At 41.0% G+C, this 26,011-nt stretch overlaps 1 protein-coding gene and 1 long non-coding RNA gene across 2 annotated transcripts in view; one reads left to right on the forward strand and one right to left on the reverse strand.

Moving 5' to 3' along the window:
- LOC134664571 (uncharacterized) overlaps positions 1-26,011 on the forward strand; it is a 513,832-nt gene that overhangs the window by 368,851 nt on the left and 118,970 nt on the right. The window lies entirely within an intron of this gene.
- LOC134664545 (uncharacterized) lies at positions 1,786-25,462 on the reverse strand. Its single transcript, XM_063521248.1, has 10 exons — positions 25,171-25,462; positions 8,560-8,786; positions 7,789-8,118; positions 7,476-7,622; positions 7,238-7,348; positions 4,644-4,772; positions 3,825-3,938; positions 2,792-2,917; positions 2,195-2,291; positions 1,786-1,979 (listed from the first exon to the last, which is right to left on the reverse strand). Exons 1-10 carry the CDS (start codon positions 25,301-25,303, stop codon positions 1,786-1,788), a joined length of 1,608 nt encoding a protein of 535 aa, XP_063377318.1. The 5' UTR covers positions 25,304-25,462.

Raw genomic sequence — 26,011 nt, forward strand, 5'->3', positions numbered from 1 at the left:
GGGGTACCATCTATAAAATCTTCGTCCGTCCAATATGAAAATATAACTTCTTTGTTTTAAAACTTTTGTGCAGTTTAAAACATACGGTAAAAGCTATTTAGTAGGACAAGCGTATTAGATAAAAAAGCGTTTTAAGTAATTAATTCCCAGCAAACTGGAAATCATTCTGATACTTTAATTTGATCCTAGTTAAATTCGTGTAATCCGTGTTTGTGTACCTAATGGCTCCTCTACACGATAGGCCAGCGCCGGCCACTCCAAGGGACGCATTTATGCGTTAGAAGGAGCAAGTGATATTGCTATCTCATTCTACCGCATGGCTGCGTCCCTTGGATTGGCCGGCGTTGGCCCATCGTGTAGAGGAGCCATAAACCGAGATTGCGCGGCTGTATAACATAATATACCTACATCTACTACAGTTAACTCACGTTTTGGTAGTGACTGTTAGTGTGACATGTTTCGGATGAATCGGGCATCATTTTCAGGGGTAAGTCATTTGAGGGTGTATTTGGCGCGAGTAATAACCCAATACTTACCTATGGAATTAATTATAATTCTCTTTTAATGACTCCTCTACACGATGGGCCAACGCCGGCCACTCCAAGGGACGCAGCCATGCGGTAGAATGAGATAGCAATATCATTTGCTCCCTCTAACGCATAAATGCGTCCCTTGGAGTGGCCGGCGTTGGCCCATCATGTAGAGGAGCCATAATAAATTATTGCAGCGTTGGCGATATTTTTACCTATTGTTTTTAGGCCTCTATTTGAGAATATAAATTTCAAGCGCGTTTCATTAATATTGGACGCGTGCTGCCCCACAGGTGTCCATGCGCGTGGCTGCAGGAAGGAGTTTAATAAAACCAATTTTAAAAGGTTATGTCTGTTTTAATGGAATCTGTCTGTTCATTTAGCTTTTCATCGCTGACATCCTTATCCTCTCCAATATCGTCATCGACTTCGCATCTGCAAATACAGAGTAAATTGTAACAGAAATAGAGAAATAGTACATATTTGGAGAAGTGTAGGTTGTCTGGGAGAGATCACTCTATTAATAGAGTATCGCTATAGAGTATAGCGATGAGACCATCTGTTTCACCTTGGCTTTTTAAGTCTTCATTATTCATTCATTTCTTATTTTTCTTTTGAATGTGAAAAATGCAATAAAGATTCATGATTAGGAATTAAGATTAAGAAGAAAGAGAAGATCTACTTATCGTGCAAAAACACTCGTCGTTCGCTGCTATTTGCAATTTAAAAATTCAGCAGCTTATAAAACTTTTAAGGTACAGCGGGACAATTTCGACTGCTGAGTAACTTAAACTAATCGAAATATCTTCCATGTTTTGCATTATTAAGTAGAGTGCTATATGTCCAGATAGCGAAAAAGATGTGTTGGTGTGTGTTGTGTGTGACTCCCCGCAATCGAAATTACCCCGCTGCACCTTACATTCGCTCGATTCTTGTTTCACCGGATTCCTGTTTCACCGGATTTACTTTAGGATGTCACAATCCGAGTGTACCAGAATCCGGCGAATCGGGAACTAACCATCAAATATTTTACGTGACAGCTACAGTTATTGATCCATCCATCCAGGACATCCATGGACATTAAGGTCACAGAGGATGCACGCGCGTTCATAGGAGTGAAGAGTCTCACCCGTTGATTGGCTACAAATGCCTTTGGTATGCTGACCATTTCGTAGGCCCGCTGCTACTTCCGGCACATTATATGAAAATATCCCTTGAAAATGTTATAAAAACCATATTACCTACAATTCGACACTTACTCAACCACGGGTTTGTTCGAAATGCCCACAGTCAGTATGCTGACCATGTCACAGTAGGAACTGCCATCGGTGGATCGCTTGAGGACCGCGTACGTGTCCCCGTAATGCAGCCAGTCCACCTTCACCGCATACTCCACGGCGAAGTTTATACGCGCCGTTAGCGTCAGGTAAAATCTCTTCGAAGGTTCTCCTAGAAACGACGACAGTTAAGATCGTGATTATGGGTACCCCTATCTGTGGCGTTGCGGTACGTGCACTGACAGGAATGGTTTAGCGACATCATTAGTTCTATGAGCCCTAACAGACCTTAAATTTATACCTAAAATCTAAAATAATTGACATTTTCCTAGCAAGCCTGTTACAAGTTACAGTTATCGCCACTGAACACGACAAAAAAAAGCTCACCCGAGTATAATAGCGGCACCATGCTGTTGTATAGCTGAAGCATTCTGGTGACCCTCACGTTAGTGCACACTGCCAGCACCAGACAACACGGCCTTATCTGCACCAGAGGAAGATATATATCCTAGATTAATTGTGTGTTCCTAGATTAATTGTGAAGAAAAATCAAGAAATGTAACATCTAATAAGTTGACATGGGTTTGACAAAGTTGTTGTGTCCATGTGTTCAACATATCAAGTAGGGTCAACTGGCGTAAATGCGTCTTTTGATTATAGTTTCCAAACGCAATATATTATAACTGTTATAGCTGTCTACACTAAATGTTCAGTGACCAAACTTCGAACAAGGAGGGTTGCAATAGTTCTAAAATGTTCGATTTAGAAGAAAATCCCGGTTGACGCTGTTAATTTTGCTTGATTTCTTCGGCATTGTCAACATTCGTGGCATCACATCGACTTTGTTGTTATGAGGATATTGGTAAAGATGTTCTTAGGTAGAATAATATATTAGTATGTTGACGATTAGTTGGCAAGTTGTTAGGTAGAATAAGGTAGAAACAGTGTTAGGTAACCAGTTGGTGATAGGATGAAAAATCAGACCTGAAATAGAGCCTTGGCTGTGCGCCCAGTCACCGTCGGTAGGATGATGACCTGAGCGTTGGACTGGTTTGCTAAAGCCACACATGACATCACGCTCGCCTCTGCTGCGTTCACTGGAAGCAAGTACTGAAGACAAGAAGATATTAATTATGTACTTCCACAGGAGTGCGAAACTAATTAAGGTAGAAGTACTAGTGCTCGACGCTGCACTAGTATTCTACATGGGCACTTTATTGCAAAGTAATATAGGTTAAATTTGAACGGCGAAGATTTTTCTGTATTCAAATTTAATCCTTGTCACTTTGACATAAAGTGCCCATGTCGAATACTAGTGCAGCGTCGAGCACTAGTACTTCTACCTTAATAACGAGTTAAATAAAGTAAAACGAGACACACAAGCTAACTAAAAAATTGGATTTTCATGTAAGGGATATTCGCAAGGATTGAATTATGACATATTTCTCACTGTTCTAATTTGCTATAATATACTAATGTCGTTTCGTGGCAGGTTAAGGAAAATAAAAAGCCAGAGATCATCGTATTTTTTTTTATATTTGATAAGGTTTGTGGTTCTAATCCGACTTAAAGTTTTGCCTATTGCTAACACCATCAGGTTGGCCATTGAAGACACCAACCACTATGCATAGAATAAAACGCCATCTATCAAAGTGTGTCATTTGCTCGAGTTGGAGCTAGGTTTCTTTTTGAATTAAGCGATACTATTGTAATTAAGACCACTTTCCAATACTTACAAGGAAAGATCGAGTAATACAATAAAAAACATAAATAATAAAATCATCAATCACAAAACATAAAACAAATATCGCGAAAAATTTCATTGCAAACCGAATAGTAAATGCTTGGAACAAATTACCCTCAGAAGTTGTGAACTCTACAAGTGTGAATGAATTTAAAAATAGACTCGATAAACTATCTAAACAGTGAAATCATGCTAAGTGAACTGTGATTTAGACGCACCAGCATCAGCTGCCTGTCTAAAACGAAATAATAAATAAATAAATAAATCATTGACCTGGTCAGTAAGTCTCCAAAAGCTAGTTCTGGCACAAGTATACGGCTCCACACTGCGGCAAATATCGTCCAGCAGCTTCACCGCATCTATCGCGTTGTCAATGTCCTCGCAATCCTTGAAATGAAATCAAATTTAAAACCGGACAAGAGCGAGTCGGACTCGCCCACCGAGGGTTCCGCACTTTCTAGCATTTGTTATAGCGGCAACAGAAATACATCATCTGTGAAAATTTGAACTGTCTATCACGCTTCATAAGACACAACCTGGTGACAGACAGACGGACGGACTGACGGACAGACGGGCAGACGGACAGTGGATTTTTAGTAATAAGGTCCCGTTTTTACCCTTTGGGTACCCTAAAAATAAGGCAACTAGTGGCCCATAAACTTAAAAATAAGCTTACCTACTTATTTACAACATAAAACTCACTATAACTGTTTGATACAAGTATATATCTGACTGTTGCTGACATTCAGTAGTCTACTAATACTCATCAAATTAATTCTAACAAATCCAAAGACAATGAGGTTGCGTTGTTTTATCAGTGCCACCGAGTTCTTATGGCCGGCTCCGGTCTCAATCATAATAGAGGGGCCCACTGGTTACCAGTTCGCCGCGGACGCAGCCTGTCAGTTATGTTGTTCGGAACTGTCACCTTTTGCGTTTAACTGACAGCTAGGCTGATATCGTCCGGCGAAGTGGTAATCTGTGTGCCTCTTAAGATTAAGATAATGGTACATAATAATATAATATTGCATTGTCTGTCACCCCACTTTTGTAAGTTCTTAGTAAAAACTAATATAAAACCACGCCCCACACCTTAAGGATGAACCCCGACACACCGTCCAGGATGGCGTTGGTGACGTCAGTGACCTCGTTGCTTTCGATCACGCCGTAGCGAATGGCCGTTTGCAAGACGCCGCCTGAAAGATACATTGGCTTGCCTGCCTAGAAAATGTTGAAAATCAGTTATTTAGTCATCGATAGTATATTTAACAAAAATAAAATCATAACATTATGGTATGTACCTACATTCAACGTCATCATTTCAGAAAGCGGGACTAGTTTATAACTTTATACTCTACCTTACCTTGCCTAACCTTACCTTATTTTTGATACCTTTCTTTGTTTCTAACTTTCTTGTAGGGACGGTAGCTATTGGAGCGGCAAATGTGCTCGCAAGTAATTGAAACGGCGCTTGTGTCAAGCTCTAGCGTTAGTTTGCATGATGACACGATGAGATGTTTTTGAACACCTAAATAGGTATGTAACAGCTATATGTCCTATGAGAATCGGGTATTTGACTACTAGTCAAATAACTTTCTGTTTTCGAACTGTCAGAACGATTTTGCTACTATGGAAATTTATATGAAACACTAGCTTGTGACGTCACAATCAAATTACCTAGGTACTCCTTATAGTTTTTGTCTAAAAATAACTATTGTCTACGTTTCTCTATTAATTACCTGGTGCTTTATCTCTTGCATGGTGTAAAATAATTTATTTTAAATACAGTCAAGTACCCTATTTTCATATTAATTAAAAAAAACCGGGCAAGTGTGAGTCGGACTCGCGCACGAAGGGTTCAGTACCACAATGCAAAAAAAAACAAAAAAAAACGGTCACCCATCCAAGTACTGACCACTCCCGACGTTGCTTGACTTTGGTCAAAAATCACGTTTGTTGTATGGGAGCCCCATTTAAATCTTTATTTTATTCTGTTTTTAGTATTTGTTGTTATAGCGGCAACAGAAATACATCATCTGTGAAAATTTCAACTGTCTAGCTATCACGGTTCGTGAGATACAGCCTGGTGACAGACGGACGGACGGACGGACGGACAGCGAAGTCTTAGTAATAGGGTCCCGTTTTACCCTTTGGGTACGGAACCCTAAAAAGAATATTGAAAGACTTGTCAAAATGAAACTCCATAATGATAACCAATACTGGTATTCCAACTACATGTAATGCCGTAGAAACTTGCATTTGAAGTTGGAGCAGTCATAGTCATAATCAAATTATTCTCGAGCTAGTGTTAATTAATTCAAGTAGAGTTCGAGGAGAGGAGTTTATTGCGAACTACCTATTGTAGTCTCGAGTTGAATGCCCAGTGTAAATTAAAGGAAACATTTAAACTGAGTACTAAAATTTGTTTTAAAAATAGTGGGAGCTGAAGAAACCGATCTTGTACTAAAAACAGGTTAGTTTTTTCAGCTGATTAGAAGGCCAACGCCATAACATACAACATTCGTGTTTTAGTTTAATGTAAAATGATTCCATAATATTCTAGGCCTTTGTAATTTTCGTTTTCTGACGGTTTTATTGACATTTGTATATATTACTATGTTGTTTTGACATTTGTATATATTATGTTGTTATTTTATATTGTATATTTTGACATATGGTTTTAACATTTAAGATATTGAAATTGAAATTTGCAGACACAATTTTATATGTATAACAAATACAAGTGCTTACCTATTATTTAGTGCTATATTTTGCCACAAGGAAATAAATAATAAAATGATGAGCAAACTTGACATACCTATTTTTTTGAGATTTAGTTTTCTATCTTTGGTGGACGCTGATTCTGTCTTAACAATCTGATGTGGTTTTACGACCTTGAACCTATTCATCTAGCATCTTACTTGCAACAATAAGTGCGAAAGTACTTACTTATGAAACGAAATCAGATTTTACTTTGTGAGCCAATCAGCTTTAGCGTCTCATGATCGTAGGTATCAAAATAAGACAAAAATCATATCAAATTGTTAAAACAGAATCGACGTCCCGTTTTCCTTTAAAGTTGAAACTTTACTGACTAAGTAACAAAATGGAACTGTTGCACTTTGTGTCAGCTCAGCGCAAAGTAAGGTTGACCATCGTTGTTGGGAAGCGGAAAATGCGCGGAGTAGGTGTTGTCACTTCTTATTTCTAGGAACGACTACGGGGAGTACGGGGACTATATTTAGGACTGTAGCCATATTCAGAACGCGGATACGGTGATCGTGATTTTTTTTAATATGAGGAGATTACAACGCAAACGCATGTATGTTTAAAAAAATCTAATATGGAAAGAACCTGATATTACTGGTTCTTTCCTTATTAGATTTTTTAAACATATGTGCGTTTGCATAACATGTTTTTAAATTTTTGAATTTAAACAGTCGCAGTCATACATAATTTAAGCTAATGAAACGGTCCGAAACATGTCGCGCTGGTGACTAAAACTACGAGAGTTAATCCCTTTATTAGCTAAGTTTTTACAGTTTGGAGATGATAATCTACTGCATAAATGAATAAAAAAAACAACTTTACTAATCGGTATGCGTCCTATGTCAAATTTGTTCGAGAATTCGTGCATTCTTATATCTATTATGTTATCTACTTCTACTCTACTACCTATTCTTTACCTGTTGACATTTTGCTGTAACCCACTTCTGTATGTTATTCAATCTATATTTATATGCAGTGCTTATTTCGTACGGGAGGAATTCTCTTAAAAGTATGATTCCGTCAGATTCCTAAAAAGATTTTAGTCGCTGATAATAAGAAATTACATACCTACTTTACTATCAAAATCTTACAGGGATAAGGAACCCTATTTTATCTAATTTGCATATTTTTACTTTTATTAAATAATGTACTTACTTTCAATATTTCATCTAGGTTATCAATAGCTCTTTCTGTGCTAATGCTGCACAGAATGATGGGCCGTCGAAACTTCTTGCTGATACACTTCTTTACCATTTTGATTCCCTCTTTGTCCTCCACGTGGTTAACAATTATTGCGTCCACCTTCAACATCAAGGATGTATATGCTTTTATATGTGTAGAATGATTTAAAGGAAGGTTTATATATTCCTAGTTTGCAACTCTAATATATTTATGCTCGTGACTAACATTTTAGGAAGATGTGCTAAGGTTCGATATTATAGTTTCTCGTCAATAAAATTTAACTTACCTGATTTTCCACAACAAATTTGATCACAGCTGAGTCTCTCTTCGTAAGGAAAGGTCTCGTTGTTTTCAAACATCGAAAACTAACACCGCATATGTCTCTCAATTTGCCGCTTTTCACAACCACTGCTTTAATGCTCTTAGCATTCACGATCTCAGTACAGACAAGACCGATTTCATCCCCGTCTATAGCTATCTCCATACCAACTTGCACTTCACTCGCAAGATTAGGATTATCAACGAAAATTTTACTTGTGTTACATTTGTGTATGTATGATGCATCGCAAGTTAGCTGGACTTCCTTGTCTTTTTGTAGTATAATGTATTGGACGTCCTAAAAATAAGCTTGATTTGTTTAAATGCTTGAAATCGTTAAACACTATTTGTTGATAATTTAGACTTATAACTTTACTAGTGGTATTTTGATCAAGGTACTGATTTAAATAAAAGCTTCTGTAGATTTTTTTATTATAAACTGACTGGAGATTGACCCTAGTCACACCTTAGGTACTATATGCAAAAGTGTTAGGCCTGAGTGGATGCTCGAGTTGAGCGTGCAGCGGGGCGGGGCGTGCGGCGTGCATGTTAAACAAATGCAAACGTATAGGAGCGGCCTTATTGCACGGAGCTCAAATAACTTGCGAGCCTGACGCCACGCTGCACGTCCCGCCGAGCCGAAGCGCCGAACGCTTCGCTTCGAGCGTCCAGTCAGGCCTTACACTAAGTTATTTTTTATTGACAAGTAACGCAATGTGACGTTTCATATTAAACTTACCTGTTCAAGAATGCCTGTCTTAATAGTTCGGTTCTTCAGGTCAATACAAGTCGCAAGCGGCCAGTTCAGCACGCCGTATTTCTGACAGCAGTTGGCGGTGGCAGTTTTAATTTTTCCTAGAAGTTTGATGTTATCCTTGGTGGACTGGTGGGACATCCTGAATCGAGCTACATTCAAGCCAGCCTCCATCAGCTTCTGGACGTCAACGGCAGTGACGACGCTGTTTGCTGGAATGGGCACGAATAGTAAAAGTAACTAATCGAATAACCGCACGCTTCACATCACATCTTACAACCGACTATTCAATACAATACTACGAGTGAAACTGTTGGAGTTGAAACTTTAGGTCCATGGGTTCCCAGCGCGCATAAGTTGTTGGAAGTTGCTGGCAGAAATCGCGAAGCGTCTAGCTGACGTAACGGCCTGGCCACGACATTGGTCTAAGGCGATCGGCGGCGGCGACCGGCGGTAAGTCGCAAGAACAATAACCCGGCGACGTATAATGCATGCCACGAGCCTTGTCGCCGAGCGGCGTTGCGCGCGGCGTGCACCGGGCGACCGGAGTAGTGTGTTTATGCCGCTCCGAGATCAAAACTTTTCCGCCAGAGGGCGACAGTATGTATGCGTAAGGTAGTGACAATTTAGTTCACCCTACTCCCCGCTAGATGGCGCCACTGTCTATGCGCAACGTTAGTTCCAAAGGTCTCCGCTAGATGGCGCCACTGGTTAGTTCACTCTACTCCCCACTAGATGGCGCCACTGTGTATGCGCAACGTTAGTTCCGAAAATATCCGCCAGCCCCGCCGGAGGGCGACGGTATGTATGCGCCGCTGGTTAGTTCACTCTACTCCCCGCTAGAGGCGCCACTGTGTATGCGTAACGTTAGTTCCAAAAATCCCCACCAGCCCTGCCTGGGGGCGACAGTATGTATGCGCAAGGTTAGTTCCAAAAATCCCCGCCAGCCCTGCCTGGGGGCGACAGTATGTATGCGCAACGTTAGTTCCAAAAATCCCCACCAGCCCTGCCTGGGGGCGACAGTATGTATGCGCAAGGTTAGTTCTAAAAATCCCCACCAGCCCTGCCTGGGGGCGACAGTATGTATGCGCAACGTTAGTTCCAAAAATATCCGCCAGCCCTGCCTGGGGGCGACAGTATGTATGCGCAACGTTAGTTCCAAAAATCCCCACCAGCCCTGCGTGGGGACGACAGTATGTATGCGCAACGTTAGTTCCAAAAATCCCCACCAGCCCTGCGTGGGGGCGACAGTATGTATGCGTAGCGTTAGTTCCAAAAATCCCCACCAGCCCTGCCTGAGGGCGACAGTATGTATGCGCAACGTTAGTTCTAAAATTCTCCTGCCAGAGGGCGACAGTATGTATGCGCAACGTTAGTTCTAAAATTCTCCCGCCAGAGGGCGACAGTATGTATGCGCAACGTTAGTTCTAAAAATCTCCACCAGCCCTGCCTGGGGGCGACAGTATGTATGCGCAACGTTAGTTCCTAAAATTTCCGCCAGCCCCGCTGGAGGGCGACAGTATGTATGCGCAAGGTTAGTTCTAAAAATCCCCCGCCAGAGGGCGACAGTATGTATGCGCAACGTTAGTTCCAAAACCATCCGCTATGAAATGTTTAGATGTCTCCACTTTGTATGTGAGTTGTTGAATCGCTTAAATGAATAGATATCGCTAGTGGCGCCTTCGTCGGTGGACACCGCTAGTTAATTCCAAAAATCCCCGCCAGCCCCGCCAGAGGGCGACAGTATGTATGCGCGACGTTAGTTCCAAAAATCCCCGGCTGAGGGCGACAGTATGTATGCGCAACGTTAGTTCCAAAAATTTCCGCCAGCCCGGCCAGAGGGCGACAGTATGTATGCGCAACGTTAGTTTCAAAACCATCCGCTATGAAATGAATAGATGTCTCCACTTTGTATGTGAGTTGTTGAATCGCTTAAATGAATAGATATCCCTAGTGGCGCCTTCGTCGGTGGACACCGCTAGTTAGTTCCAAAAATCCCCGCCAGGCCCGCCAGAGGGCGACAGTATGTATGCGCAACGTTAGTTCCAAAAATCCCCGCTAGCCCCGCCTGAGGGCGACAGTATGTATGCGCAACGTTAGTTCTAAACTTTCCCCCGCCAGAGGGCGACTGTATGTATGCGCAACGTTTGTTCTAAAACCATCCGCTATGATATGTATAGATGAGCAGCCGTCTGAGTATTTCTAAAAAAGTCCGCAGAGTCAGAGGGGGTTCATGGTAAGTTAATTAATCTTGGTCAAGCAAATCTAGTCAGTAGAAAAAGGCAGCAAATTTGAAAAATCGTGGGCTACCAACACTACGTTTGAATAGTTCGAAAATCGTGTGTCATTTATATCTTATCTGTGGAACTGTTTTGTTTACATTTCATCGCTGTTTGATGTACATTCCTGCCTTTTGTTCGTTTCCTAGGGTTACCATACTTTAGTTTGCTTTACATTGCTTCTGACATATCCGGCTTGACAGACTATCGATTCGCTTAACAATATAGATGTCGCTAGTGGCGCCTCGTCAGTGGACACCGCTAGTTAGTTCCAAAAACATCCGCTATGAAATTGCAAAAAGGCCCATCATGTTTGTTTTAAAATATGAGACATATATCGGCGTTTTTTGTTAATACCACGTCAGTGGCAAACAAGCAGACGACCCCGCCTGGCAGTAAGCAGTCGCCGTAGCCTATGAACGCCTGCGAATTCTATAGTTTACACGGATGCACTTTTATTTGCGGTTGGTTTTGTCGCTTGTGCTTATCAAATGTATGGAGTTTGTAGTTTACCAACCGTAAAGGGGTTTTTCTTTTATTATACCACATTGGTGGCAAATAAGCATACAGTCCGTCTGATGGTAAGTTGTTACCGTAGCCTTTGGACGCCTGCAACTCCAGGGTGGATACAAGCGCGCTGCCGACTGCCCAAAGATTCAATAACTTTGTTTTAAAATATGAGGCTTATATCGGCGTTTTTTTTAATACCACGTCAGTGGCAAACAAGCAGACGACCCCACCTGACAGTAAGCAGTCACCGTAGCCCATGGACGCCTGCGAATTCAATAGTTTACACGGATGCACTTTTATTTGCGGTTGGTTTTGTCGCTTGTGCTTATCAAATGTATGGAGTTTGTAGTTTACCAACCGTAAAGGGGTTTTTCTTTTATTATACCACATTGGTGGCAAATAAGCATACAGTCCGTCTGATGGTAAGTTGTTACCGTAGCCTTTGGACGCCTGCAACTCCAGGGTGGATACAAGCGCGCTGCCGACTGCCCAAAGATTCAATAACTTTGTTTTAAAATATGAGGCTTATATCGGCGTTTTTTTTAATACCACGTCAGTGGCAAACAAGCAGACGACCTCGCCTGACAGTAAGCAGTCACCGTAGCCCATGGACGCCTGCGAGTTCTATTGTTACCACGGATGCATTTTTATTTGCGGTTGGTTTTGTCGCTTGTGCTTATCAAATGTATGGAGTTTGTAGTTTACCGACCGCAAAAAGATCCAGATTTTTTTTTTTATATACTACGTCGGTGGCAAACAAGCATCCGGCTCACCTGATGGTAAGCAGCCACCGTAGCCTTTGGACGCTTGCAAGTTCAGACTTTTGAAACCTATACATCATCATCATCATCATCATCATTATTATCATTAGACCCTCAGGAAAACCTCGACAGGGGACACCTCCGGCCCCCCTGCTCATGTAGTATTTAGGGTTTCTAGCACACTTATTTACGGTTGATTTTGTCTCTTTTGGTTATCAAATGTAGTTTGTAGTTTGCAGACTGCAAAAAGGCCCAGATTTTTTTTTTTTTTTTTTTAATAATACGTCGGTGGCAAACAAGCATCCGGCTCACATGATGGTAAGCAGTCAACGTAGCCTATGGATGCCTGCAACTTTAGAGTTGTTACATGCGCGTTGCCGACTGCAAAAAGGTTCAATAAGTTTTTTTCTTTTTTTATATACCACGTCGGTGGCAAACAAGCACACGGCCCGTCTGGTAGTGAGCAGTCACCGTAGCCTATGGACGCCTGCAATTTCGAGATGTTACATGCGCGTTGCCGATCGTTGAGATGTAGACCGTGACGTTCGAAAACAAAAAGTCGTATGTGACTGTAAACTTCCATTCACCGTAGAATTTGACAGATAGAGAGAGTTTGAATTAAGTATTGTAACCTTAGTCAGATAATGAAGCTTATTTGAAAGATTATTAACTCTATGTACTAGAAATAAAGTAGATTTTACTAATGCTGTAATTCTGTAATGCGACATGGTCATGAAACTCATGCGATGTTGGGGGTATACTCTTCAATCTTTTCAATCGGAATGGTCAGAGGTCAGAGTTCAGAGGTCAGAAAGTCCGTGAGGGACAGAACATACGCAAAGTGAAGAAATTGAAAACACGTTTTAATATACCTGACAACATATCAAGCATAACCTACGTAACTTGGTCGGGTTATTTGTTACCTAACATAAACCATACTAAATTCACTGTGGGGAATTAAAAAAAAAAATGTGAGTGTGTGACAAGGACAAACAATAATAACGCTTTCTCTGCTACTCCTACTGAAAGATTACATAAGACTATCTCGTTTGGTCATTTCCCCCTCCCAGTCCCTCCTCCCACCAGTTCCAATTATAATATCATAAATGAGATCACAATACCTGCAACCTGTAACTGACGCATACGCTTTCTAAAATTAATTAAAAAATCAGAAAATAACAATGGAGTACGTCATTGAACTCGTTGCGAGGCTGTGGTTTAGTAATAAGGGGTTAGGGTACAATTATAAATGTGGAGATAGCGACGAAACAAATATTGCATTCATCTCATCAATCGAGGCGCTGGCACCTGACGTGGACATTTACAAGTGGGAGGCGGCCCGGATCGATCTCAAGAAGCTGATCAAAGAACTTCTGGAGGAGAGGAGCATCCTTCAGTTACACTCGGGATACCATGCGGAGGGGCTTTTGCTGGAGGTGCTAAGAAAACACAACATTAGATCATTCCTCTCCGTGCCTCTTAAACAGAAAACTTTAATCTGGAAAGACGCGGGGGTGTGGTTCGTAGAGGTGACCAACCCGAAAATCATCAAGAGAACTTATGTGTTTTTTGACTTTGAATAAGTGTACGTCTGTGTATGTCTGAAATAAAAAAAAGCTTAAAAGTGAATGACTATTTATTTATTTACCAATCATTTAGGTATTTTATAATTCCCCAATGCGAGTACAAAAAAAAATGCAAAAGCTGGTTTTTCTAAATTCGTTGTTAAGGGGCTCCTTGGCGCTAATGACATTCGATCTGAATCCTTTAGTTTTCTAATGTTTTTAAAGTGAGAACTTCTTTAGCGGCGTTGGGCACTTTCTGAGACAGCGATCACGTGATCGTAACGTTTAGATGGCCACTCAAATAGATGGCAATTAAATCAATAAAGAAAAACTCAATGACATTACATGAAAAAGGTTCTAATCTTGTACGGGTTGAAATACGAGGATCTCACAGTTACATTCAAACTTTATATCACTCAAATATAATTCAATAAAGCTACATCTTGATGAAATCGCTAATAAAAGTGAACTCTAGTAATGGTGAATAAAACTCAAAATATCATGATCAAATATATTTAGATGCGAGATCTGCAAGGTAACTTTACAATTTCTATTCGAATTTTAAAGAATTAACTGTACAAATTTGAATTTTAAACAAGCTCACTGACCAGCAATTTCGGACTAAAGTTTTTCAATAGAAAGGAGGATACATAGTGCTGCAGACATTTTGGCCTAGTCATTGAGTTTTCACTTCTGTCGGCACTCCCGGAGTGCAATCCGCTGTTTTTTTGTAGCTATAATAGCAACGACTTTTAGCAATATAGTATGCCATATTTACTTCAAAGTTCATTGTCTTCGAGATATTCGACATCAAGTTGAACAATTTTTAGGCCAACAACCTGGTTTTCAGGCCATAGCTTTTGTGTTAATTATTTTAAAATTTACATCTCTGACCAGTTTTTAGAGACGTCAAAGACAAACCCAAATATGCAGATTTCGTACATGTAAGATCCTTCACAGCAATCCAGCTACGAAAAAAGTGTTATTTTTAGACAATGTTTAAAAAAATCATAAAAAAATAAGTATTCATTAGTTTCAAAATCCGGTAGACAAGAATGGAGATTAAAGATTGAAGAATCGGTAGCCATTTGTCTTATAATTCTATCTGAAGTGTAAATGTAGAAGTAACGGCTCAAACCTTGTCAAATATCGATGAAAACCGCGGGGAGCCCCTTAAGGTGAGGTTGTGTAGAGCAATGTTTCAGAGTTACTAAGCGTGTGTCATCATCGTCGTTAAAAATATATCAAGTTCGATTTCAAACAAAAACAAGACCTAACCTAATCAAAGCAAGTGCTATACCATCTACATATTATGCATAGTAGGTTCTGCCATCTTGTGGGTCCCATTGGAAGTATAAACGTCACATTTACGTCTCGCGCCAAAAATCAGATGGCTCCTATGCTGTATAGTTCATGCATGCTCCCTATTGTCAGTTCAGTACGGTGGCGCTTAAGCAATGTCAATGTGAAAACAAATCCGTTTAAAATTACAAGGAGGGATTTCATATCATCGCTAAGTAGGCGAAAGTGTGTCTGTCTGTCTGTTTGTCTGTTACCTCTTCACGCTTAAGCCGCTGAACCGATTTAGTTGAAATTTGGTATAGAGATAGTTCGAGTCCTGGGGAAAATCAGGGATATCATTCCTGAAGAGAGTGCAAAGGCGGGTGGAATTGAAAGGGTTAATGGCATTGCCTAATAATTGAAGTAAGCAATGAGCATATTGAATGATTGCTATTAGCATTATCCAGGCGCTATACCTACTTTAGCTGCTGTCACTAATTCCACGCAGACGAAGTCGCGGGCAAAAGCTAGTATTTCAATATTTTCGCTAGGATTTTTTGATTGTTTAGTACAAAAATCAACTTTACTTAAATGTAATAAGGTTGACATCTGTTGCGGGGTAGCAGAACTTCTGTGATTGTAGCTCAACTATGCGACGCTAGATGGGCTACTCGTATCTTTAAAAAATAAAAATCGTAGATGCAATTTCGACATAATTTCCTTTACTGTAAAGTTCAAATTATTGTAATGGGCTAGGGCTCATAGGATAATCTCTTTCGAAATAAGAAAATATGGTCAATCATCCTTTAGATAGCGTTGCGTTTGTAGTAGTGTGCATGTTGACGACATAGATTTCCAGACCGCAGGGAAGCATCATATATTTGTTAATGCCTGGAAGATTGAGGCCTGTCTGCCCATGCTGATGCTAGCTCTGAGCTTATTGAATTGCCTTTCTTGGAACTCTTCAACGTACTTTCGGTCATTGGTTCATTTGTCTTAGAGTTTGGTAAAATGACATTCGGTGTATATGTTCAGTGGGCATGCTAAGGGTTATATTTGCAAAAACCCAGGTGTTGAGTTTGGTTAATGCTTGAGAGCTCCATGTGCATTTGGCCTGTTTAGTGTCCATATTATGCAGACGCACTGCTTGCCACCATTTGAATATTGTCTTTAGAGCTCTTTGCATTAGGTTGGATATCGTGTGGAAGAAGAAGTTTTGGGTAGAAACGATGTTAGACTAATAATGGACTGACGGATATAGGCTGTCAGTAGTCCTTTTTCCCTGCTTTTGCTATGAAGTTTACCTTGACCCGAGTCCAATTATCTGGTACGATTCACCACGCGAAACTTGCTCTGAATATTATGGCCAGATGCAGATTGTTGTAAAAGCGCCGCTGATTTAAATCAAAAAGTTTGGTCTAAAGATGTTTCTTGCTATATTCCAGTCGATATTGCGTGCCACTGTGGATTCGAGGATAGCTATGGGCGCAAAGCTGTGTTTATTACTGGTTGAGTATGAACTGGGGAAGTGGGTGTCTCTGAGCAAGTTCCTCTTCCGTGTTCATAAATGTGCCATCTAGTGTTTAAGGAGACCGAGATAGTTGGTTGGTGTCTTGGAGAGTATTATGTAAGTTCATGCTCCTTTATGAGTTTGGGCAATATCAGGAGGCACCCCGTACGATTGCCCTGTCTAGACGGAACCACAGTATAAAAAGTAACAGTGAACCGACGCCTTTGATATATGCGTTAATGCAGACACCGCATAAGAACACAGTAGGGTTGTGACAGACTTTAACACAACTGCCCATAAGACAAAGAACATTTCAAATAAGACCCGCTAGCCCTGTAAGTGGTACTGAGCTACTAACAATGGCAATGTATGCAACTCGGGTGCGCGCGGCAACAGAACAAGTCACAACAGAACAGGTCACAACAGAACAGATCATAACAGATCAGGTTAGAACAGAAAAAGATAGAACAGAACAGAACAAGATAGAACAGAACAGAACAAGATAGAACAGAACAGAACAAGATAGAACAGAACAGATCACAACAGAACAGGTTTTGGAATTGATCTGTTTTAATTGTTAACAGAATGGGTATGGTACTACGCGTATCATAGAGCATTGACTGAATATAATAAACAAATATGGGAGGCAAAAATAAGATAATGGAGAAGGTTCCGTCTAGACAGGGCAATCGTACGGGGTGCCTCCTGATATTGCCCAAACTCATAAAGGAGCATGAACTTACATAATACTCTCCAAGACACCAACCAACTATCTCGGTCTCCTTAAACACTAGATGGCACATTTATGAACACGGAAGAGGAACTTGCTCAGAGACACCCACTTCCCCAGTTCATACTCAACCAGTAATAAACACAGCTTTGCGCCCATAGCTATCCTCGAATCCACAGTGGCACGCAATATCGACTGGAATATAGCAAGAAACATCTTTAGACCAAACTTTTTGATTTAAATCAGCGGCGCTTTTACAACAATCTGCATCTGGCCATAATATTCAGAGCAAGTTTCGCGTGGTGAATCGTACCAGATAATTGGACTCGGGTCAAGGTAAACTTCATAGCAAAAGCAGGGAAAAAGGACTACTGACAGCCTATATCCGTCAGTCCATTATTAGTCTAACATCGTTTCTACCCAAAACTTCTTCTTCCACACGATATCCAACCTAATGCAAAGAGCTCTAAAGACAATATTCAAATGGTGGCAAGCAGTGCGTCTGCATAATATGGACACTAAACAGGCCAAATGCACATGGAGCTCTCAAGCATTAACCAAACTCAACACCTGGGTTTTTGCAAATATAACCCTTAGCATGCCCACTGAACATATACACCGAATGTCATTTTACCAAACTCTAAGACAAATGAACCAATGACCGAAAGTACGTTGAAGAGTTCCAAGAAAGGCAATTCAATAAGCTCAGAGCTAGCATCAGCATGGGCAGACAGGCCTCAATCTTCCAGGCATTAACAAATATATGATGCTTCCCTGCGGTCTGGAAATCTATGTCGTCAACATGCACACTACTACAAACGCAACGCTATCTAAAGGATGATTGACCATATTTTCTTATTTCGAAAGAGATTATCCTATGAGCCCTAGCCCATTACAATAATTTGAACTTTACAGTAAAGGAAATTATGTCGAAATTGCATCTACGATTTTTATTTTTTAAAGATACGAGTAGCCCATCTAGCGTCGCATAGTTGAGCTACAATCACAGAAGTTCTGCTACCCCGCAACAGATGTCAACCTTATTACATTTAAGTAAAGTTGATTTTTGTACTAAACAATCAAAAAATCCTAGCGAAAATATTGAAATACTAGCTTTTGCCCGCGACTTCGTCTGCGTGGAATTAGTGACAGCAGCTAAAGTAGGTATAGCGCCTGGATAATGCTAATAGCAATCATTCAATATGCTCATTGCTTACTTCAATTATTAGGCAATGCCATTAACCCTTTCAATTCCACCCGCCTTTGCACTCTCTTCAGGAATGATATCCCTGATTTTCCCCAGGACTCGAACTATCTCTATACCAAATTTCAACTAAATCGGTTCAGCGGCTTAAGCGTGAAGAGGTAACAGACAAACAGACAGACAGACACACTTTCGCCTACTTAGCGATGATATGAAATCCCTCCTTGTAATTTTAAACGGATTTGTTTTCACATTGACATTGCTTAAGCGCCACCGTACTGAACTGACAATAGGGAGCATGCATGAACTATACAGCATAGGAGCCATCTGATTTTTGGCGCGAGACGTAAATGTGACGTTTATACTTCCAATGGGACCCACAAGATGGCAGAACCTACTATGCATAATATGTAGATGGTATAGCACTTGCTTTGATTAGGTTAGGTCTTGTTTTTGTTTGAAATCGAACTTGATATATTTTTAACGACGATGATGACACACGCTTAGTAACTCTGAAACATTGCTCTACACAACCTCACCTTAAGGGGCTCCCCGCGGTTTTCATCGATATTTGACAAGGTTTGAGCCGTTACTTCTACATTTACACTTCAGATAGAATTATAAGACAAATGGCTACCGATTCTTCAATCTTTAATCTCCATTCTTGTCTACCGGATTTTGAAACTAATGAATACTTATTTTTTTATGATTTTTTTAAACATTGTCTAAAAATAACACTTTTTTCGTAGCTGGATTGCTGTGAAGGATCTTACATGTACGAAATCTGCATATTTGGGTTTGTCTTTGACGTCTCTAAAAACTGGTCAGAGATGTAAATTTTAAAATAATTAACACAAAAGCTATGGCCTGAAAACCAGGTTGTTGGCCTAAAAATTGTTCAACTTGATGTCGAATATCTCGAAGACAATGAACTTTGAAGTAAATATGGCATACTATATTGCTAAAAGTCGTTGCTATTATAGCTACAAAAAAACAGCGGATTGCACTCCGGGAGTGCCGACAGAAGTGAAAACTCAATGACTAGGCCAAAATGTCTGCAGCACTATGTATCCTCCTTTCTATTGAAAAACTTTAGTCCGAAATTGCTGGTCAGTGAGCTTGTTTAAAATTCAAATTTGTACAGTTAATTCTTTAAAATTCGAATAGAAATTGTAAAGTTACCTTGCAGATCTCGCATCTAAATATATTTGATCATGATATTTTGAGTTTTATTCACCATTACTAGAGTTCACTTTTATTAGCGATTTCATCAAGATGTAGCTTTATTGAATTATATTTGAGTGATATAAAGTTTGAATGTAACTGTGAGATCCTCGTATTTCAACCCGTACAAGATTAGAACCTTTTTCATGTAATGTCATTGAGTTTTTCTTTATTGATTTAATTGCCATCTATTTGAGTGGCCATCTAAACGTTACGATCACGTGATCGCTGTCTCAGAAAGTGCCCAACGCCGCTAAAGAAGTTCTCACTTTAAAAACATTAGAAAACTAAAGGATTCAGATCGAATGTCATTAGCGCCAAGGAGCCCCTTAACAACGAATTTAGAAAAACCAGCTTTTGCATTTTTTTTTGTACTCGCATTGGGGAATTATAAAATACCTAAATGATTGGTAAATAAATAAATAGTCATTCACTTTTAAGCTTTTTTTTATTTCAGACATACACAGACGTACACTTATTCAAAGTCAAAAAACACATAAGTTCTCTTGATGATTTTCGGGTTGGTCACCTCTACGAACCACACCCCCGCGTCTTTCCAGATTAAAGTTTTCTGTTTAAGAGGCACGGAGAGGAATGATCTAATGTTGTGTTTTCTTAGCACCTCCAGCAAAAGCCCCTCCGCATGGTATCCCGAGTGTAACTGAAGGATGCTCCTCTCCTCCAGAAGTTCTTTGATCAGCTTCTTGAGATCGATCCGGGCCGCCTCCCACTTGTAAATGTCCACGTCAGGTGCCAGCGCCTCGATTGATGAGATGAATGCAATATTTGTTTCGTCGCTATCTCCACATTTATAATTGTACCCTAACCCCTTGTTACTAAACCACAGCCTCGCAACGAGTTCAATGACGTACTCCATTGTTATTTTCTGATTTTTTAATTAATTTTAGAAAGCGTATGCGTCAGTTACAGGTTGCAGGTATTGTGATCTCATTTATGATATTATAATTGGAACTGGTGGGAGGAGGGACTGGGAGGGGGAAATGACCAAACGAGATAGTCTTATGTAATCTTTCAGTAGGAGTAGCAGAGAAAGCGTTATTATTGTTTGTCCTTGTCACACACTCACATTTTTTTTTTTAATTCCCCACAGTGAATTTAGTATGGTTTATGTTAGGTAACAAATAACCCGACCAAGTTACGTAGGTTATGCTTGATATGTTGTCAGGTATATTAAAACGTGTTTTCAATTTCTTCACTTTGCGTATGTTCTGTCCCTCACGGACTTTCTGACCTCTGAACTCTGACCTCTGACCATTCCGATTGAAAAGATTGAAGAGTATACCCCCAACATCGCATGAGTTTCATGACCATGTCGCATTACAGAATTACAGCATTAGTAAAATCTACTTTATTTCTAGTACATAGAGTTAATAATCTTTCAAATAAGCTTCATTATCTGACTAAGGTTACAATACTTAATTCAAACTCTCTCTATCTGTCAAATTCTACGGTGAATGGAAGTTTACAGTCACATACGACTTTTTGTTTTCGAACGTCACGGTCTACATCTCAACGATCGGCAACGCGCATGTAACATCTCGAAATTGCAGGCGTCCATAGGCTACGGTGACTGCTCACTACCAGACGGGCCGTGTGCTTGTTTGCCACCGACGTGGTATATAAAAAAAGAAAAAAACTTATTGAACCTTTTTGCAGTCGGCAACGCGCATGTAACAACTCTAAAGTTGCAGGCATCCATAGGCTACGTTGACTGCTTACCATCATGTGAGCCGGATGCTTGTTTGCCACCGACGTATTATTAAAAAAAAAAAAAAAAAAAGTCTGGGCCTTTTTGCAGTCTGCAAACTACAAACTACATTTGATAACCAAAAGAGACAAAATCAACCGTAAATAAGTGTGCTAGAAACCCTAAATACTACATGAGCAGGGGGGCCGGAGGTGTCCCCTGTCGAGGTTTTCCTGAGGGTCTAATGATAATAATGATGATGATGATGATGATGATGTATAGGTTTCAAAAGTCTGAACTTGCAAGCGTCCAAAGGCTACGGTGGCTGCTTACCATCAGGTGAGCCGGATGCTTGTTTGCCACCGACGTAGTATATAAAAAAAAAAATCTGGATCTTTTTGCGGTCGGTAAACTACAAACTCCATACATTTGATAAGCACAAGCGACAAAACCAACCGCAAATAAAAATGCATCCGTGGTAACAATAGAATTCGCAGGCGTCCATGGGCTACGGTGACTGCTTACTGTCAGGCGAGGTCGTCTGCTTGTTTGCCACTGACGTGGTATTAAAAAAAACGCCGATATAAGCCTCATATTTTAAAACAAAGTTATTGAATCTTTGGGCAGTCGGCAGCGCGCTTGTATCCACCCTGGAGTTGCAGGCGTCCAAAGGCTACGGTAACAACTTACCATCAGACGGACTGTATGCTTATTTGCCACCAATGTGGTATAATAAAAGAAAAACCCCTTTACGGTTGGTAAACTACAAACTCCATACATTTGATAAGCACAAGCGACAAAACCAACCGCAAATAAAAGTGCATCCGTGTAAACTATTGAATTCGCAGGCGTCCATGGGCTACGGTGACTGCTTACTGTCAGGTGGGGTCGTCTGCTTGTTTGCCACTGACGTGGTATTAAAAAAAACGCCGATATAAGCCTCATATTTTAAAACAAAGTTATTGAATCTTTGGGCAGTCGGCAGCGCGCTTGTATCCACCCTGGAGTTGCAGGCGTCCAAAGGCTACGGTAACAACTTACCATCAGACGGACTGTATGCTTATTTGCCACCAATGTGGTATAATAAAAGAAAAACCCCTTTACGGTTGGTAAACTACAAACTCCATACATTTGATAAGCACAAGCGACAAAACCAACCGCAAATAAAAGTGCATCCGTGTAAACTATAGAATTCGCAGGCGTTCATAGGCTACGGCGACTGCTTACTGCCAGGCGGGGTCGTCTGCTTGTTTGCCACTGACGTGGTATTAACAAAAAACGCCGATATATGTCTCATATTTTAAAACAAACATGATGGGCCTTTTTGCAATTTCATAGCGGATGTTTTTGGAACTAACTAGCGGTGTCCACTGACGAGGCGCCACTAGCGACATCTATATTGTTAAGCGAATCGATAGTCTGTCAAGCCGGATATGTCAGAAGCAATGTAAAGCAAACTAAAGTATGGTAACCCTAGGAAACGAACAAAAGGCAGGAATGTACATCGAACAGCGATGAAATGTAAACAAAACAGTTCCACAGATAAGATATAAATGACACACGATTTTCGAACTATTCAAACGTAGTGTTGGTAGCCCACGATTTTTCAAATTTGCTGCCTTTTTCTACTGACTAGATTTGCTTGACCAAGATTAATTAACTTACCATGAACCCCCTCTGACTCTGCGGACTTTTTTAGAAATACTCAGACGGCTGCTCATCTATACATATCATAGCGGATGGTTTTAGAACTAACGTTGCGCATACATACTGTCGCCCTCAGCCGGGGATTTTTGGAACTAACGTTGCGCATACATACTGTCGCCCTCAGGCGGGGCTAGCGGGGATTTTTGGAACTAACGTTGCGCATACATACTGTCGCCCTCTGGCGGGCCTGGCGGGGATTTTTGGAACTAACTAGCGGTGTCCACCGACGAAGGCGCCACTAGGGATATCTATTCATTTAAGCGATTCAACAACTCACATACAAAGTGGAGACATCTATTCATTTCATAGCGGATGGTTTTGAAACTAACGTTGCGCATACATACTGTCGCCCTCTGGCAGGAGAATTTTAGAAGTAACGTTGCGCATACATACTGTCGCCCTCAGCCGGGGATTTTTGGAACTAACGTTACGCATACATACTGTCGCCCTCAGGCAGGGCTGGCGGGGATTTTTGGAACTAACGTTGTGCATACATACTGTCGCCCCCAGGCGGGGCTGGCGGATAATTTTGGAACTAACGTTACGCATACATACTGTCGCCCCCAGGCAGGGCTGGTGAGGATTTTTGGAACTAACGTTGCGCATACATACTGTCGCCCTCTGGCGGGGGATTTTTAGAACTAACCTTGCGCATACATACTGTCGCCCTCCAGCGGGGCTGGCGGAAATTTTAGGAACTAACGTTGCGCATACATACTGTCGCCCCCAGGCAGGGCTGGCGGGGATTTTTGGAACTAACGTTGCGCATACATACTGTCGCCCCCAGGCAGGGCTGGCGGGGATTTTTGGAACTAACCTTGCGCATACATACTGTCGCCCCCAGGCAGGGCTGGTGGGGATTTTTGGAACTAACCTTGCGCATACATACTGTCGCCCCCAGGCAGGGCTGGTGGGGATTTTTAGAACTAACCTTGCGCATACATACTGTCGCCCCCACGCAGGGCTGGTGGGGATTTTTAGAACTAACGTTACGCATACACAGTGGCGCCTCTAGCGGGGAGTAGAGTGAACTAACCAGCGGCGCATACATACTGTCGCCCTCCGGCGGGGCTGGCGGATATTTTCGGAACTAACGTTGCGCATAGACAGTGGCGCCTCTAGCGGGGAGTAGGGTGAACTAACCAGTGGCGCCATCTAGCGGAGACCTTTGGAACTAACGCTGCGCATACACAGTGGCGCCATCTAGCGGGGAGTAGGGTGAACTAACCAGTGGCGCCATCTAGCGGAGACCTTTGGAACTAACGTTGCGCATAGACAGTGGCGCCATCTAGCGGGGAGTAGGGTGAACTAAATTGTCACTACCTTACGCATACATACTGTCGCCCTCTGGCGGAAAAGTTCTGATCTCGGAGCGGCATAAACACACTACTGACCGGCGGCGGCGGCGAGCGGGGCGACGCGCGACTCGAACATTTGTATCGAGCAGCGCGGGCGATGCCACGACTTTAGAGCGGCGCGACCGGCCTAGGCGGCGCGACGGATCGAGCGGGGCGATGCGAAACAAAACATTTTGTTTTTTTTTCGAGCGACATGGAGACGGAAGGGTTTATTATTGAAATTTTAAATGTACTTTCGCGTATTTAAGTATGTTGTGACGTCTCCACACTTATTCTTGTGTAAGTACTCGTTTTTTGGGTGCTTTATATATACGATATATAAAATACTAAACTAGATGTAAATAAATTTGTCGTCCTGTATTTAGCCCATGCACCCATTGACAAACAATGAAATATATTCTAGGCACTTTTGAAAAAAAAACATGCTTTTAATTACGTCTACGTCCCAGCCGCTCCTAGTCGCTGCCGCCGCTACTGAAAGTACGTGGCATGCCTGGCGGTCGCTGGCGTTTTCCGCCCCGCCCGCCGCCCCGCCGATCGCCTTAGACCAATGTCGTAGTGGCCAGGCCGTAACTGGTGACCGAAGAGCTGGCGGCTACTTCGCACAACGTATCAACATTGCGATACAGCGAGGTAATGCCGCCAGCATCCTTGGTACAATGCCTCAAGGGCCTATTTTAGATTTAAGCTAGTTATTAATTTCTTTTAGTAATACCACTTTATATATCTTGTTTGTAAATAAATACTAAGACGATTTACCTATAGTAGAAATGATGACACTACGTCTTCGTTTGAATAACTTGTCGCCGAGAATATCCTTATGAGTCAATGTACTAAAATCGATATTCTTCAGTTCTGAAGTCATTTGACCGATTTGTGTTGTATGAATCATTTTAGAAACAGTTGTTTACTAGTTTATATTATAAATAAGTATCACATAAAAACGAATCGCGTAGTAAATTCTATACGTTTATAGAAATAAGGAAATAGCAGTAGTCGTAAAATGTTAAAAATAAACGTAACGAAAATCAATGTTGTATTTTGATAACAAAATTTGACATGTGTCATTTTCAGGTGTAACTCATGTTGTACTGCGTTCACATTTTTATTGAACTATCAAACCTTATCAGCATCCAAAAAGTTTTGTAATATATAGTATGCATAATTTTTTGTAATGAGATTAGATTATATAAGTAGGTATAAATTTCCAGTAATGTATGTAGTATTTTAAATACTAAACCATCAATCAAACATCAAAAAAACACACGCTTAATATGACTCGGTACGCGTTTTTTAAATAGTTGGAAATATCGTGTCATGTTTGAACATTATGTTTTATGATATATTTTTTTGTATTTTAATGCCCATAGCCCAGACTATTAAAGTTGCCGGCATCCGATTTACTGTTCCACTCACACAGTTGACTAGTAAGATAAAAACTCAAAACAAATGCAACGCAACTAACTTTTTTTGCAACTAAATAAGTAAAGAGCATTGTTGGCCAAAAGCTGGGTGCAGTAACAAAGTAAAACATAGTATCTTTGGCCGGCATTTCTCTCATATTTGCTCAGTCTGTGGCAACTAATGGACAAACAAGGGG

Source organism: Cydia fagiglandana, chromosome 5 (assembly GCF_963556715.1).
Source record: "Cydia fagiglandana chromosome 5, ilCydFagi1.1, whole genome shotgun sequence".
In the NCBI taxonomy this organism is placed as follows: domain Eukaryota; kingdom Metazoa; phylum Arthropoda; class Insecta; order Lepidoptera; family Tortricidae; genus Cydia; species Cydia fagiglandana.

Bases quoted from the DNA above. Each gene is read 5' to 3' on its own strand.
- LOC134664545 (XM_063521248.1), bottom strand. From the start codon at position 25,303: ATGATTCATACAACACAAATCGGTCAAATGACTTCAGAACTGAAGAAT. The intron at 3,939-4,643 runs GTGTGGGGCGTG...TTTCATTTCAAG, and splicing joins TGTCGGGGTTCATCCTTAAG to GATTGCGAGGACATTGACAA. The intron at 1,980-2,194 runs GTGAGCTTTTTT...CGTCGTTTCTAG, and splicing joins GGTGCCGCTATTATACTCGG to GAGAACCTTCGAAGAGATTT.